Source organism: Plecotus auritus, assembly GCF_963455305.1.
Source record: "Plecotus auritus genome assembly, chromosome: 8".
NCBI classification, from domain to species: domain Eukaryota; kingdom Metazoa; phylum Chordata; class Mammalia; order Chiroptera; family Vespertilionidae; genus Plecotus; species Plecotus auritus.
In genome coordinates this window covers 144315242-144329224 of record NC_137782.1, presented here as the reverse complement: position 1 = coordinate 144329224, position 13983 = coordinate 144315242, and the positions used below count along the sequence as shown (strand labels likewise).

At 38.7% G+C, this 13983-nt stretch overlaps 1 protein-coding gene across 2 annotated transcripts in view; it reads left to right on the top strand.

Annotated features, from left to right (window-relative positions):
* Positions 1–12588, top strand: part of ACYP2 (acylphosphatase 2) — a 179214-nt gene extending 166626 nt beyond the window's left edge. For both annotated transcript variants that reach the window (XM_080683725.1, XM_080683724.1), the window contains one exon: positions 9468–12588. In XM_080683725.1, coding sequence (XP_080539851.1) covers positions 9468–9582 — 115 coding nt within the window. In that variant the 3' untranslated portion in view covers positions 9583–12588. The remainder of the gene's footprint in view (positions 1–9467) is intronic.
* The last annotated feature ends 1395 nt before the right edge of the window (positions 12589–13983 follow it).

Genomic DNA, 13983 nt, shown 5'->3' with positions numbered 1-13983 from the left:
CGTGAGCCTCCCTATGAACTGAGGAACATACCTGAATTTAAAGATAAAATACCCTCTCTACGGGAAAATGAGACGCTAAAAAGAATAATTTTTTAAAAACCCTGGGAGGTTGAAAAGATAAGCCATTTCCCTGATGATGAGACATACCCAGAAAGGAAAGTTTCACTATTTTGAATTATTGTCAAATATTTAAAGGCATGCTGACAGCCCTCACCTTCAGGGTTATCAACTTGTAGTGCAGTATGCTCCTTCACAGACGATCCCTTTAAAACACAGCTCAACAGTCTTTGGCACATTAAAAATTTTTCTTCTGATTTTCCACCTGGTGAATCTTTTTTTCTAGTGGTTCTTGTGTCATTAGCTACCTCTCCATTCTGCCTTCAAATTATTCTTTTGATTCTGTACAAATTATTTTCCAAGTGGCTGTGAGAGAGATGCTTTATGAATGTCTGAAAAGCCTGTGCATGAATCTGTCTGCCCTTCTTCCACTAGCCTGACCCGGCCTGGGAGCCACCCTCCTCCCCCAGCAGCCACAGGAAAGCGCTGCCCGGGACCTCCCTCAGCACCTAGTGTTGCTCAGCTGAGTGGTCCAGTCTGAACAGCTCTTGCCCATGGGCTGCAGCTGAGAGCTCTTAGTCCCCAAGTTCAAAGCTGTAGCCCGGATGGCGGCCTGAGGATACATGTTTTGATGACCTCCGAGGGATGCATGCCTCACTGTAATGGAAAAAGTGTCTAGGAAAGTCGGTTGTGAAGCAAAACTCGATAAATAAATTTCTATCCCTCTTCCCAATCATCTTTATCCCTCTTCCCAATAATTTCGTGTATAAAATCAGAGAAACAGTATCAGCAAGAAGAAGAAAAATAACCTCACAGCTTTATGTTTATAGCTCTCTTTGTTGCCAAGAGGATTTAAAGTGATTTGTAAGGATACGTAAAACTGTAACAGGAGGTGCATTTAAAAGTGAAAAAGGATCTAAAAACAATCACCCAAGGGTGAGGGATAAAATAGAACCAGGAACAGGGCTTTTTAAAAAGTCTAAAATAATGACCTCTGCTCAGGGTGGGTCACACTTTGGCTCTAAACTATCTGGTAGCCGTCTATCAGCTAATGGCATCACCCCAAAAACTCAATTTGCTTATGAGCATTTGGGAAGGAGGTGGAAGAGGTCAGAGCGAGGGCGGAAAATACAGGGGAGTCTGGCCAACTCCTTTTCATTTGGCTTCCTGTGGGAGCAGATATTAACATATCTGGAATAAAAAACATCTTAAACTGTGTGTCCTTAAAGCAATCTTGCTCAAATATTGTTCTCAGACAAGGTGCCCGTAACTATTGGAAGGCACTGGATCCAGAATCGAGGTGGGCGTGGCTTGCCAGGAACAGAGCCTTACAGCTGTATAAAGCTGCCTCGTGTCTCTCCTCTCCTTCAGAGTCAGACGGCTAGAGAGACTGATCTGTTCATGCTTCTCCATTTGTTCACTTCCCCCTCACTCCTAAAACCATTCTAATATGGCTTGCACCCCCACCCCCATCACTCCACTGAAGCTGATCCTGCGAAGGTCTGCAAAGCATTTTTTAGTTCATATTTCACTTGAGTCTCAGCAGCATTTGGAGTTGACTGCTCTCTCCTTAAAATACTGTGTCCTTAGTTTTCCTAATGCCCCTCTTCGTGGTCCTCTCCCTCTTCCCTGATCATTCTCTGGACCTGTGCTCTGTCTGCTTCTCCTTTGCTACCTGACCCTTCAATGGTGGTGTTCCTTGGGCTCTCTGTTCTCATGCTGAAAAGAACTCAAGATCTGACAGAGCCCATAAAAATGTTGCTATGATACAGGCCAGCAAAAAACATTTTTAATCTTCCGTTTACCATAGTGTAGAATTTCAAGAAGTTCTGGCTAAGTGAATAATGACAGTGGTAGATATGGTGGTGTATTGTCTTGCTCAACCTCTGTTCCAAGCTCTTTGTGGTACCTTCCTTTTACTGCAGACTTGGGAGAGCGAGGAGCTGTTTTCCTGATTTCCCTTGCAGCTAGAGCCTTCAAATACGATTTAGGCTTCATCAATCAGAAGTCCTCCTGTGAAATTTGGAACTGAGGTGGGGAGAGAAGCAGAAGTGTTTGAGTCCTCCGTTTAGTTGGCGTGAGGATTTAGCAGGCATTACGTGGAGCCAACGAGTCTGGTGGGGGCTCCCTGATGCCTGGACTGCAGTTAGGGTAGCATGTTCATAAAATGCAGTGATCTGGAGGGCAGCCTCCTGATTCCCAGCAGTTCCCCGAGTGGGCCTATCAGGAAACAATTGTCTAAGGCTTACAAATAGAGATTACAGGGCATCGCTCAGGGAGGTTCTGGGTATTGTCTAGTGCAGTGGTCGGCAAACTGCGGCTCGCGGAGCCACATGCGGCTCTTTGGCCCCTTGAGTGTGGCTCTTCCACAAAATACCACGGCCTGGGCGAGTCTATTTTGAAGAAGTGGTGTTAGAAGAAGTTTAAAAAATTTGGCTCTCAAAAGAAATTTCAATCGTTGTACTGTTGATATTTGGCTCTGTTGACTAATGAGTTTGCCGACCACTGGTCAAGTGGAATGCTCAGAAACTTTTAGATTCTAATGGATGTGCTACATCTATTAGCAAGTTGAGTTTAGCATTCCTGATTGTATGTATTTATATACAGTATATATACACATGTGTGTATATACATACATATACATACTTACAATCTGAACCAGACATAACATTCTCTAGGTTCCCTCATTAGTTAATGCACTAAATTAAAATCTTTGACCCACATCATATTTGCGTGAGAATCACTTTAACATTTGGTACTCTAGCAGCCAACTCTACAGAGTTGCTCCAACAGGCCCAATATAAATCTGTTCTCCCAGCCCTTTCAGTGATTTTGTAAGAACCTACTTCCTTATGTGAAATTCCATTCAAAAATAGCTAGGGTGGCTTTCATTACCTGCCCCCTGACTGATACAAGGGCTAAAAATTATTGAGTGTTTATAATTTTCTAGATAGTGTTAAACACTTTACACAGATGATCTCATTTAATCTTCATAACAACTCCGTGAGGTTGGCAACATAATCTCTGTTGTACAGATGAGGCTCTGAATTTACGGAACGTGCCCACGATGATCAGTTAAGAAATGGTAGCTGGATTCATATCCAAGCAGAATGATCTTGTGACCACTGTGCCAACATCTAATTTCTTCCCACTTCATAAATAAAGCGTAAAGAAGAGTGTATCTGTCACCTTGCTGGTCTGGAAACTGGTGTGTGGCAGACAAGGTAGAGCTTTCGGTCATGCCTTCTTCCCTGCTTCTCTGCTCCCCGGCCCTTGGACTCAGTTGCTGGTTCTCAGAATCCTGGGCATAACTCCTGCCTGGAGGTAGCTCTTCTAGACTCTCTCAGCTCAGGATCATGACATGCCATTTCCCACTGCAGCTGAGAAGTAGCTCTGCCAAGACCCAGAGGTATTCCTAGTGGAATTGCACTACAAGTGTGTGACTTTGATTAAGGGTCACAGAGTTTGCAAAACAGGGTGCCCACCCACACAGGCAAAGGCAGAGAACAGTTACACTGTAATAACTGCTATTAAGGGCCTACTGTGTGTAAGACATTGTCTTAGGCGATTTACACACATTCTCTTTATTCCTTTCAATAACACAGTGAAGTATTATCCCCATTTTAAAGATGAGGAATCTGGTCTCAGGTTAGTGATGGGTGTCCTGTGATTCCCTTGATAATCACTGAAGTCTTTACTTATTGTGGGCTATTATCTGACAGAAGTTTTAGACATCATATCCAAATACCATTAAATGCTTATCTTGATAAAGAAGTATATGGTATTATTTGCCCACATGTAACTGAATAAGAAAACTTGCTAAAGAATGTAGAATAGCAAAGATACTATGTACTATCCTTCCATTATTAATGCTAGCTTGAAAGCTTGAAATGGGCAGGCAACTCAGTACTTTCTGGCATGCACCACGTTAGCTTTTATTCCTTAGCTGACTGTTTCTACTGTCTGCCTTCTCGCTCTGCGCCACATTAATACTGCTGCTGCAGAGATGTCCAAAAGGACTATGCTGCCCCACTTTAGTCCCAGGAAATAGAACTGCTATGAATTATTAATAGTGGCTTTCTAGTGCTTTAATTTCACCTCTTTGTTTCAGAGGAGAATATTAGTTAGATGGAATTTTTATATCGCCTCAGGAGCTTACTACATTTTGTAGGAGACACTAACCGACTTGAATTATAGAAAAGACAGTCTTATGTTGATTTCCACTTCCACATGTGATGGATTCCCCACGTAGTCCACTCCCCGATAGCCTTGCTCAGTGATGGGCTAATAGGGCAATTGAGCTCTTCAGAGCCTTTGGGATTCCCCAGAGGTGCTCGAGGTACAGCTGGGGGAGATTCTGCACCCCACCTCCCAACCATTCCTTTGCTTCAGAGAAGCAATTCACTTCCACTATAAACATTAAGCTTTTGTGCAAGATTATGTTGGAAGAAAGGATTCTTCTCTTTAAAAAGCTTAAAAATCCTGAATTAATACAACAAATACAATAGTAGGTACTTGTACATCTTTGGGATAATAGGAAAAGTGTCTAAGGATTTGTATTTGATAACCACAATATGTCCTGAGCATATACAACCACCCGGGCACTGAACTTGACTGAGCAGGCAGCATGTCACGTGACCGGGTCTGCGGGCTGGACTGGGCCTCCTCTGGTGGTGTCATACTCACTCTGAACTCCGGGTGAAGTCATTTTCATGCTTGTTTATATAATGAGTAAACTGACATGCACAAATACAGTAAAATTTTGGGGCTGGCAAAAGTAAATGAACCGATCCTATGAATAAACTTGGTTCACATTCTTATATTCATGTTGTTAGGTCAGATCTATAGGTCTCCAACTTCCTTTAAGAGGATAAATCTAGTCAATACTTGTGTTATTTCATAGGGGATTGTCATGAGTAAATTATCATTTTTTATAATAAGAGCAACTATTTCTTTACCTTTCAAAGAATGTAAAAAAAAACACACACAGAGAAGGGTTTTGTTTCATGTAAGGTGAGATCAGAGTTAAAGGTCGTGCTCAGGGTTCCTTTCTGGGTGTGGACTGTGTAGGACCCTAGAAATGTTCCCTCCTTCCATGTCTGGCAGCTATAGACTAGAAGAAGGGAGGCAGGTGACAATATTCATTCATTCAGTATATATTTATTGAGTGCCCACTATCACTGGGCATAGTGGTAAATGTAGGGGGTAAATAGTGAATAAGACTCCAACCCTGCCTTAGAAGTTGTATTCTAATGTGGAGTGGGCACGTAGTGAATACATACACATAGCAATTATAGAATGTGATAATGCCCATGATGCACACAACAGGTTGAGGGTGGGTCCTTTTAGATAGGGGCTGTCTAAGAAAGGCCTCTGGGAGGCAGAAGCCTAAGTGCATTTAGAAGGCCGCAGCTGGCCTCTGCCGACTGCCAAGGCCATAAATGAGTGGCACTTACTGCACTTGATAGCTAAATGTGTGCCATCTGCACCAAAGAATTAAAATGCTGTGGGCGCCCTGAGGGGCCAATATAGTTGGTGACTGCCTAAATAGGAACAGAAAAACACGGCACAGTTAATTTATTAAATGCATACATTTTCCCTCCATTTATCAGCACTGTGTTTTATTCATTTATTTCATGCAAAGATGGCCTGAAGGACTTAAAAGTAATATATGCAAGATCTGTCCTTCAGCATGCCCTATAATATTGTTTTCACAACTGTGGAGAATCCTCATCACACATGTAAGAAATGCATCTATAATGAAAGTCCTTCTTATGTTATTACTGTACTAGTGGTAAAGGAATAAAATAGACTTTCTAAAAATTGGTTTAATTTTCAAAATATATACATAACATTTAAAATATATTAAAAAGAGAACATGGTTATCAAGTAATATGACTTCTGTTAATAGAATTTTCCAACTTCCATTGCTATTCTTTCATTTTTATTAGTTGAGCTTTCTTACTTTTGTTCTTTTAAAGCCAGTCAGTGGATCATGTTTCTTAAATAAAAATATCTGAAAGATATATGCAGACAAAGCAGATTCAGATTTACAGTAGAAATACTAGACCTCAGTCTCTTCCGAGCAAATGTAATTCACCCATCTATCCAACCATGCATTCAATATTTATTGAGTCCACTAAAGCTATACGTAGAAAGAACATGCTGGAGCCAGAGGTGTATTATGGCCCTGCGGGCTGGCCCCCGGGCTGGGTGAATGCTGCTAATGTTCTTTCTCTGCATAGTTACTGTGGCAATTTTCTGGGAGGCATGTAAATAGCCAACATGTGGTTAGATGGCCTAAAATAAAGAGCAATTTGAAATTTTCCAGTCGATGTGATACCAACGGACTGACAGGATGAATTCAGGAAAAATACAAAAAGCGGTTTACCTGGGAACCCCAAAGAAAAGAAAAACTTACATTACCAGGGAAGTTCAGTAAGGCATCTGTTTACAATATAAGAGAGCAATAGTTTACCTACGTACCAGTTTAAGAACATGATGATTAAGAGGCATCTTGTTCAAAACAGAAAGAAAAATAGGCTATGTCTATGCATAAACTTAACAAGCAATATACAGGAACTGAATTAAGCAAAGCACAAAATCTAAATAAAGACCATTTAAAAGTTTTACATTTTTAAATCAGTTAATGTTATCAGTAGTCTTCCTATGTTTACTGGTTCCCTGTCATGCTTGAATTAGAATTCCCATTCTAAGATTTGAAAAATTCCATAGTGTTTTCTTTAAAACTTGGCTCAAATGCCTTTTCACAGAGATGTCCCTGACCAGAAGTTAGCCCCCCCAACTCCTCTCTCCCTTTATATAAAGATCACATTGCATCCTGCCTTATTATCAGTTATTTTTAGTATTCTCCGAAGTCTTCTAGTAGATTGTAAGTAACCAAGGGAAGAAACCTCACTTTGGATATCTGTGTATGTATCCAAATATCTAGAATATGCCTTGCATACAGTGCTACTTAGATATTTATGTAATTGAATTAACTGGTACTGTTTGACTGTGTATATATCCAGTCCTCACTAATTAGATATAAATTTATGTGAAAATTTGTGACTAGTTCTTTTTTGCTTCGAAGAACTGTTCTGCCCTCTCTAGACCTGCGCCACACCCATTAAGAGCAGCACATGAGACTGGGGTTCTAGGGCTGGTGACCAGAATACCTAAGTGAGTAGGCAGGTCAGGCAAAGGGGTTCCTAGCACCAGGGGTGGCTAGTGTGGAGCCATAGCACCAAGTGGCATGAGCACATGCACACAAACACACACAGTGGAGCTGAATCACCTAACAGCATGACCATTCTGCCCCCAGTAGTGGCATAGATTCCGCCTTGGTCATAGGTCTGACTGGTGAAGTTTTGATGATGTCAAAGACCAGCTGCATATAGGTAGATAGGCAGGCTCTCAACTAGTTAAATACATTGAGTTATTAGCTCAGATGGATTAGTCCAGTGGTCGGCAAACTGCGGCTCGCGAGCCGTGGTTTGCCGCTCTGTTGACTAATGAGTTTGCCAACCACTGGATTAGACCATTGCAGCTTCTATGCCCTCTATCCAATTACTGGTTCCATTTCCTCTCTTCATTCTCTCTTGAGCCCATTCAAATAGGCTTTCAATCCACCAAAACTGCTCTGGTCAAGGCCATCAGTGACCTCTGGGTTGCTAAATGCAATGGTCAATTCTCAGTCCTCACCTTACTTGACCTGCAAGCAGCATTGACCCACCTCACGCTTCACTGTTCCCAGAGGCTTCATTTGACTCTCAGGACACGTTGCTCTCCCAGCTTTTCTCCTACCTCACTGGATGGTTCTTCCTGAGCTCTTAACACTGGGTGTACCTAAGGTGCAGTCCTTGGACTGCTTCCCTTTTCTACTTATATTCATTTTCTTGGCTATCCCATCCAATCTTATGGCTTTCAATTCTATTTGCAGACAAATTTCAAATTTTACCTTCTCCAGCCAGACTCATGGATCCAACTGCATACTCAACAACTCACTTAGCTGTCTAATAGACAGCTCAGACTTCCATTCCAAAGCTGAACTTCCACTCTTCCCCCAAATCTGATCTTCTCACAGCCTCTCCATTTCAGGAGATGACAACCATCCAACTATTTTTTTTTTAAACAACCCTAATGCCATGGGTGGACTAAAGGAAATAGAATATGTAAAGAACTTAGCATACTGCTGAGCAGTCAGTGCACAATAAATGTTAGCTTCTATTATTTCTGGCTTTTCTAGAAGGTTTCAAGGAGATTTGACTTGTAAAATTGAAGTTATCAGCTCCTTTTCATAATAACTAAATTTTATTCTTAAACATATGCAATTTCAAGATTTCAATTAAATGAGATGAAGAAAGTAAAATGTGCTACTGTGTTCATGGCTTAGCTTCTGAAAAAGAAGAAAAGTCACCTTTCCCAGTAAAACTGTCACAAATAAGAACCACAGAAAATGTTACATAGCACAATGGCAATTTGAAGCATTAGAAATCTCTTGCCTAGCAGTAATTTTCAGCTAATCAGACAACTTGAGCCTAGAAAATAATTTAAATTCAAGGTTATATGAGATGTTAATATGCTATTCACAGCTGTACACAACTCTAGTTTCACAACCTGAAAGAATTTTGGGGATATGAGGAAAGTCATGGAATGTTTTTACAACAGCTGGGATAAGTGGCCTCATATTATTAACCTGCAGTCCCACTTACTTTGTCATCCCAACTAATTATTAAGAATTTACTAGAAACTTTCTACCTATTAACAGTAGTATCTGAGTTATCAAGTACATTAAAATAAGCCTTAATTATATAGGAAGCATCTTGGGTAAGTACACAATGCATAAATTAGACACATGGATATCACTAATTTCACAACATTTAACTTGGCCTTTTAATACATATGGTTTGCTAATACATATGGTAAGAGATGGTTTTTGGATAATAAACAATGTTCATGGAAAATCACATTTTTTCTTTTATCCATTCTCATATCTTCCTACACTTTACTCCCTCCCGTGTGTGTGTGTGTGTGTGCGTGTGTGTATTTATATACTAGTATATCACCTACCATGTGCTGGGTAATGAGAAAAAACACTTTTAACTCTTGTGTATAGCTCAACGGCTAGGTAGTAATAGCCTTGGATGTTTTAAAAGGGGGGAAATAACCTCAATATGAAATCTCAGTAGTTGACTGTGCTTAATTTGTTATTTGTCCATATTTAATTATATATTAAACTCTATGGTATTCTGATATCTTATATTTTCTAAAATTATAAAATTTTGAAAAATTTATATTTTACATTACTTTTACTAAGTTACTTTTGCATATAAACTCCCATTGTAGGATCATTTTAGCTAGTCTATATATACTTTACATGCTAATTTTTATTTGTTTATTTTTTGTAGGAAATCCTGGCTGAGCAAGGTTGGAAGTCCTAGTTCTCGCATTGACCGCACGGACTTTTCTAATGAAAAAACCATCTCTAAACTTGAATATTCTAATTTTAGTATTCGATACTAATAGAAATGATAATGTATAGACTGCATAATAGACACTATATATTCTTATGTAGTAGGGTAATAGTAGCAGAGTAGTAAGAAAAGGAACTCTGGTCTGAAAGCTACATTGTATAATCTGTATAAATTACTAAAAATACCTGACACTGAAATAGCTTTACTCAACTATGTTTTTCACAAGCAAAAATTAGTATCTAAAATAAAAATGTCATTATAAAATATTTAATATGAATATTTAATTTAAACTTGTCTCATGGAAACTAATGAATGTTATAGCTTACATGTTATTTGGCTAGGCTAGACATAATAAAGTTAACCATTTAAAAAGTATTTTTAAGTACTGTTATCTGATTTCAATTCTAAAACCTTCCAAAAATAAATAAAACCTTCAAAATAATGTTATTAAAGTTGAGTAATTTTAATTACTCAAAAAGAACCAGTAGTTAGATATAAACGTATATGGTGATTAATATAACCCAAAAAATAGTATCAAGAAAGAGTTAACTTTTTAAGTTCTGATGAAGTGAGAACGTGGTTCAGTACTTGGGTTAGCGCTCCTTAATGCATTCTGAGAACTACTTTGTTCTGTATAGTGAACAGATGAGCGATGGCAACTGACTGAGAACCCACAATTTCAGTATAGTAAGCAGCAAGATTTGTATCAACAACTCTCCACGGTGGATATCCCTTACCCAGAACAACTGAGAGTCTCAATAGTCATACTATCCCCCAAATTTGGCCTATCATTTGGGGATTTTCACATGTAAATGATTTTTAAGCAACCGAAGTATTTTAAGGGGAAGTTTTATTTCTATACTACAGAATTACACTACTGAAAAAGGAAGACCTTTAACTCAAAATACTGGATAATTTCAAATGTTGTAGGTATATACTTGTATAGATCCTTTAATGACTTCCAACATTTTAAAACAATGAAATCTTTCATTCAAAAGAAATTTACCTGGCATTTAATTCGTAAAGAAGGTGAAAAGACACAACCGGCTTGATTGAAATGGGGCTGGGGCACCCTGGAACACGGCACATTTGGTCTCACTTTCCCTCCTGCGTCTTGTCCTCCTTGGGGATACAGGTTAGAAACCACCATTCTATCTATGGAAGAAATGTCCACTGCTGCACTCCATGGCTTAGAGAAAGAATTTGGGCCCCTCTCCTATAGCCTGCTGCAAGATCAGAATTGAGAAAAGGAGATAAAGGGTGGGCTGACATTGTTCAATTGAAAGGTTAACTCTGATGATAATATTGATACCACATATATATGACAACACATTAGGGAATGACAAAGATATTTTTAAAACTTTCAAAATTCACGTAAAGAAATAAAAAACTTTCCTGTTACTTTAACACCATCATCACGTTAAGTATTCTGTGTGTCAAATATTATACAGGAGAATCTATTGTGATACTCATTTGAGTTTTGCTCTCCTGGTGTTACCCACTTCTGGTTCAAGGAAGGTGGACAAGTCTTTGTGTTCCCCCACCTCAGGAGGGTTTTGGTGCCAGATCCCCTGGAGACAACTTTCCTTGGAAGGTTTCATTTTAAAGAAAGCATTGCATTGTGAGTTGAGGGGAAAGACAAACATAGGCCTTTGGCAGGTAAAAGAGAAGCCAAAGAGACAAGAAGATTATTCAATACTTTGCAAAGGGACGAAAGGATGTGGGTTTCCTAAGAGATGGAGACCTGCACCTTTCTCCTCATGGGCACCTCTGTAGGATGGTTAAGCCTGAGAAGGGAGCACCTGTGGTACAATCAGAAGAGCTGGATCCCAGCCTTAGGGGTTCCCAGCCAGATTCCTGTCCCCAAAAGTGCTGCAAAGTATCCTGATTACAAAGGACCGTGGTGCTTTGGACAGTAGTCGTGGTAACTGGTGTGGACTGGAGACTTCTCTTAATGCTCTCTCTGCATGAGGACCTTGACATGGTCGTTCTGCGAGAGGGTGTGAAACACCAGGATGGCACACTTAACTTCCCACCCACCAGACAGGTGGGGCTTGAAGTGGGCTCAACTTCATTTAGAGAAAATAAAAGGGGCATTTCTTGCACAGTCAAGTTTGAAAAAAAAAAAAAAGTATGTCTTTATGCATAAAAAGGCTAAGTAATTTTGGAAAAAGATGATCTCCGATGTGACACCAATATGTCACTTTTTATTACCCTGCTATGTTCTGTGAGTTCCCCTCCCAGCTCAGATTACAAGAAAATCACACTTTGCTGGCACAATCTTCTAGCTGCACAAATAATGATTAAGGTTGCTTAATGATTAATACATAACTAAATTCTATTACTGCGTGAGAAATGTTGTAAATAATTATTAAAAGTAGGTGTTCATGAATGGGTAGAAAACAAGAGAAAAAAATGGTAAGGCAATGTGGTGTAGAGGCCAGATACATTTTAACATTAAACTTAATATGTCAAATTTCATATGGACTTACACAAAGAAGTTTTAATTCATATGTCACATTTGAATAATAACAAACTGTGATACACTTAGTTTTGTTAGAATGAGACATTTTAAAAAACAAAAATATTAAGCAAAAGGTAGGTATCTACTTCAGTAACTATCAACCAGGAGTCTCAACATTCCACCTGTCCACACCTGTCTGCAAGCAACATATCAGAATTACGGGAGTATTATTTATAAAAGCAAACTTAATTATTTTTCATATTTATATAAAAATGACTATATTTTTACTGACATTAAGTCAGGCATTTGGATAAATGGAACAGAATAGAGAGCACAGAAATAAACTCATGTGCATATATATAACAAAGGAGGCAAGAATATACAATGGGGTAAAGATAGTCTTTTCAATAAATGGTATTGGGAAAACTGGACAGATACATGCAAAAGAATGAAAATGGATCACTTAAAAGTTTTTGCACAGCAAAAAACTATCAGCACAAAAAATCTGAATGGGAGAATATATTTACCAATGATATATCTAATAAAGGGTTAATATCCAAAATATATAAGGAACTCATATAACTTAACACCAAAAGAAATATAAATAAGTAAATAAAATAAGTAAAAAAGAAAAGAAAAAAAATCCAAACTATTCAAATTTGAAAATGGGCAGAGGACCTAAATAGAAATTTCTCTGAAGAGGACATACAGATGGCCAATAAATATATGAAAAGATGCTCAACATCACTAATTGTCAGGGAAATGCAAATTAAACCACAAGGAGATATCACCTCACACCTATCAGAATATCATCAATAAATCAACAAATAAGTGTTGAGGATATTCAGAAAAGGTAACCCTCGTGCACTATTGGTGGGAATGTAAATGGGTGTAGCGACTATGGAAAATAGTGTGGAGGTTTCTCAAAAAATTGAAAATAGAGCTAACATGAGCCAGCAATTCCACTTCTGGATATTTATTAAAAAAAAAATCCAAAATTCTAATTCGAAAGATATATGCACCCTTATGTTTACTGCAGCATTATTTACAATACCCAAGATATGGAAGCAACCTCAGTGCCTATCAATAGACAACTGGAGCCCTAACCGGTATGGCTCAGTGGATAGAGCGTCAGCCTGCGGACTGAAGGGTCCCAGGTTCGATTCCGGTCAAGGGCATGTACCCTGGTTGTGGGCACATCCCCAGTAGGGGGTGTGCAAGAGGCAGCTGATCGATGTTTCTCTCTCATCGATGTTTCTAACTCTCTATCCCTCTCCCTTCCTCTCTGTAAAAAAATCAATAAAATATATTTTTTAAAAAATAGACAACTGGATAAAGAAAATGTGGTACATTTATAACAGTGGAATATTACTCTGTCATGAAAAAGAATGAAATCTTGCCATTGTGACAACATGGATAGACCTAGAGGTATTATGCTAAGTGAAATAAGTCAGAGGAAGACAAATACCATAAGGTTTCACTTATATGTTGAATCTAAAAAACAAACACACAACAAAACAAACAAAAACCTAGATGCAGAGAATAAATTGACGATTGCCAGATGGAAGTGGGGCAGAGGTGGTGGTGTTGAGGGGATGGAGGAAAAGGTAAAGGGGATAAGAAATACAAACTGCGAGTTATAAAAACAATCATGGGATGTAAACTACAACATAGAGATTATAGTCAATAATATTGTAATAACTGTGTATGGTGTCAGATGGGTACTTGACTTATTAGGGCGATCACTTCCTAATTATATAAATGTCTAATCACTGTTGTATACTTGACACTAACATGATAACTGTAATTGATTTTTTTTAATTTAAAAAATTTAAAGAAATGAAATAAAATTTTAAAAGGCTGTCTTTTTATTTTATTTTTTTTTAACCTTGTTTGAAACTAGCCCACAGATTATAAGCACTGTGAGGCCAACCTCAGTATTACTTTTCCTCCTTTTACGGCTACCAAGATCGGCGTTCAGGTTCG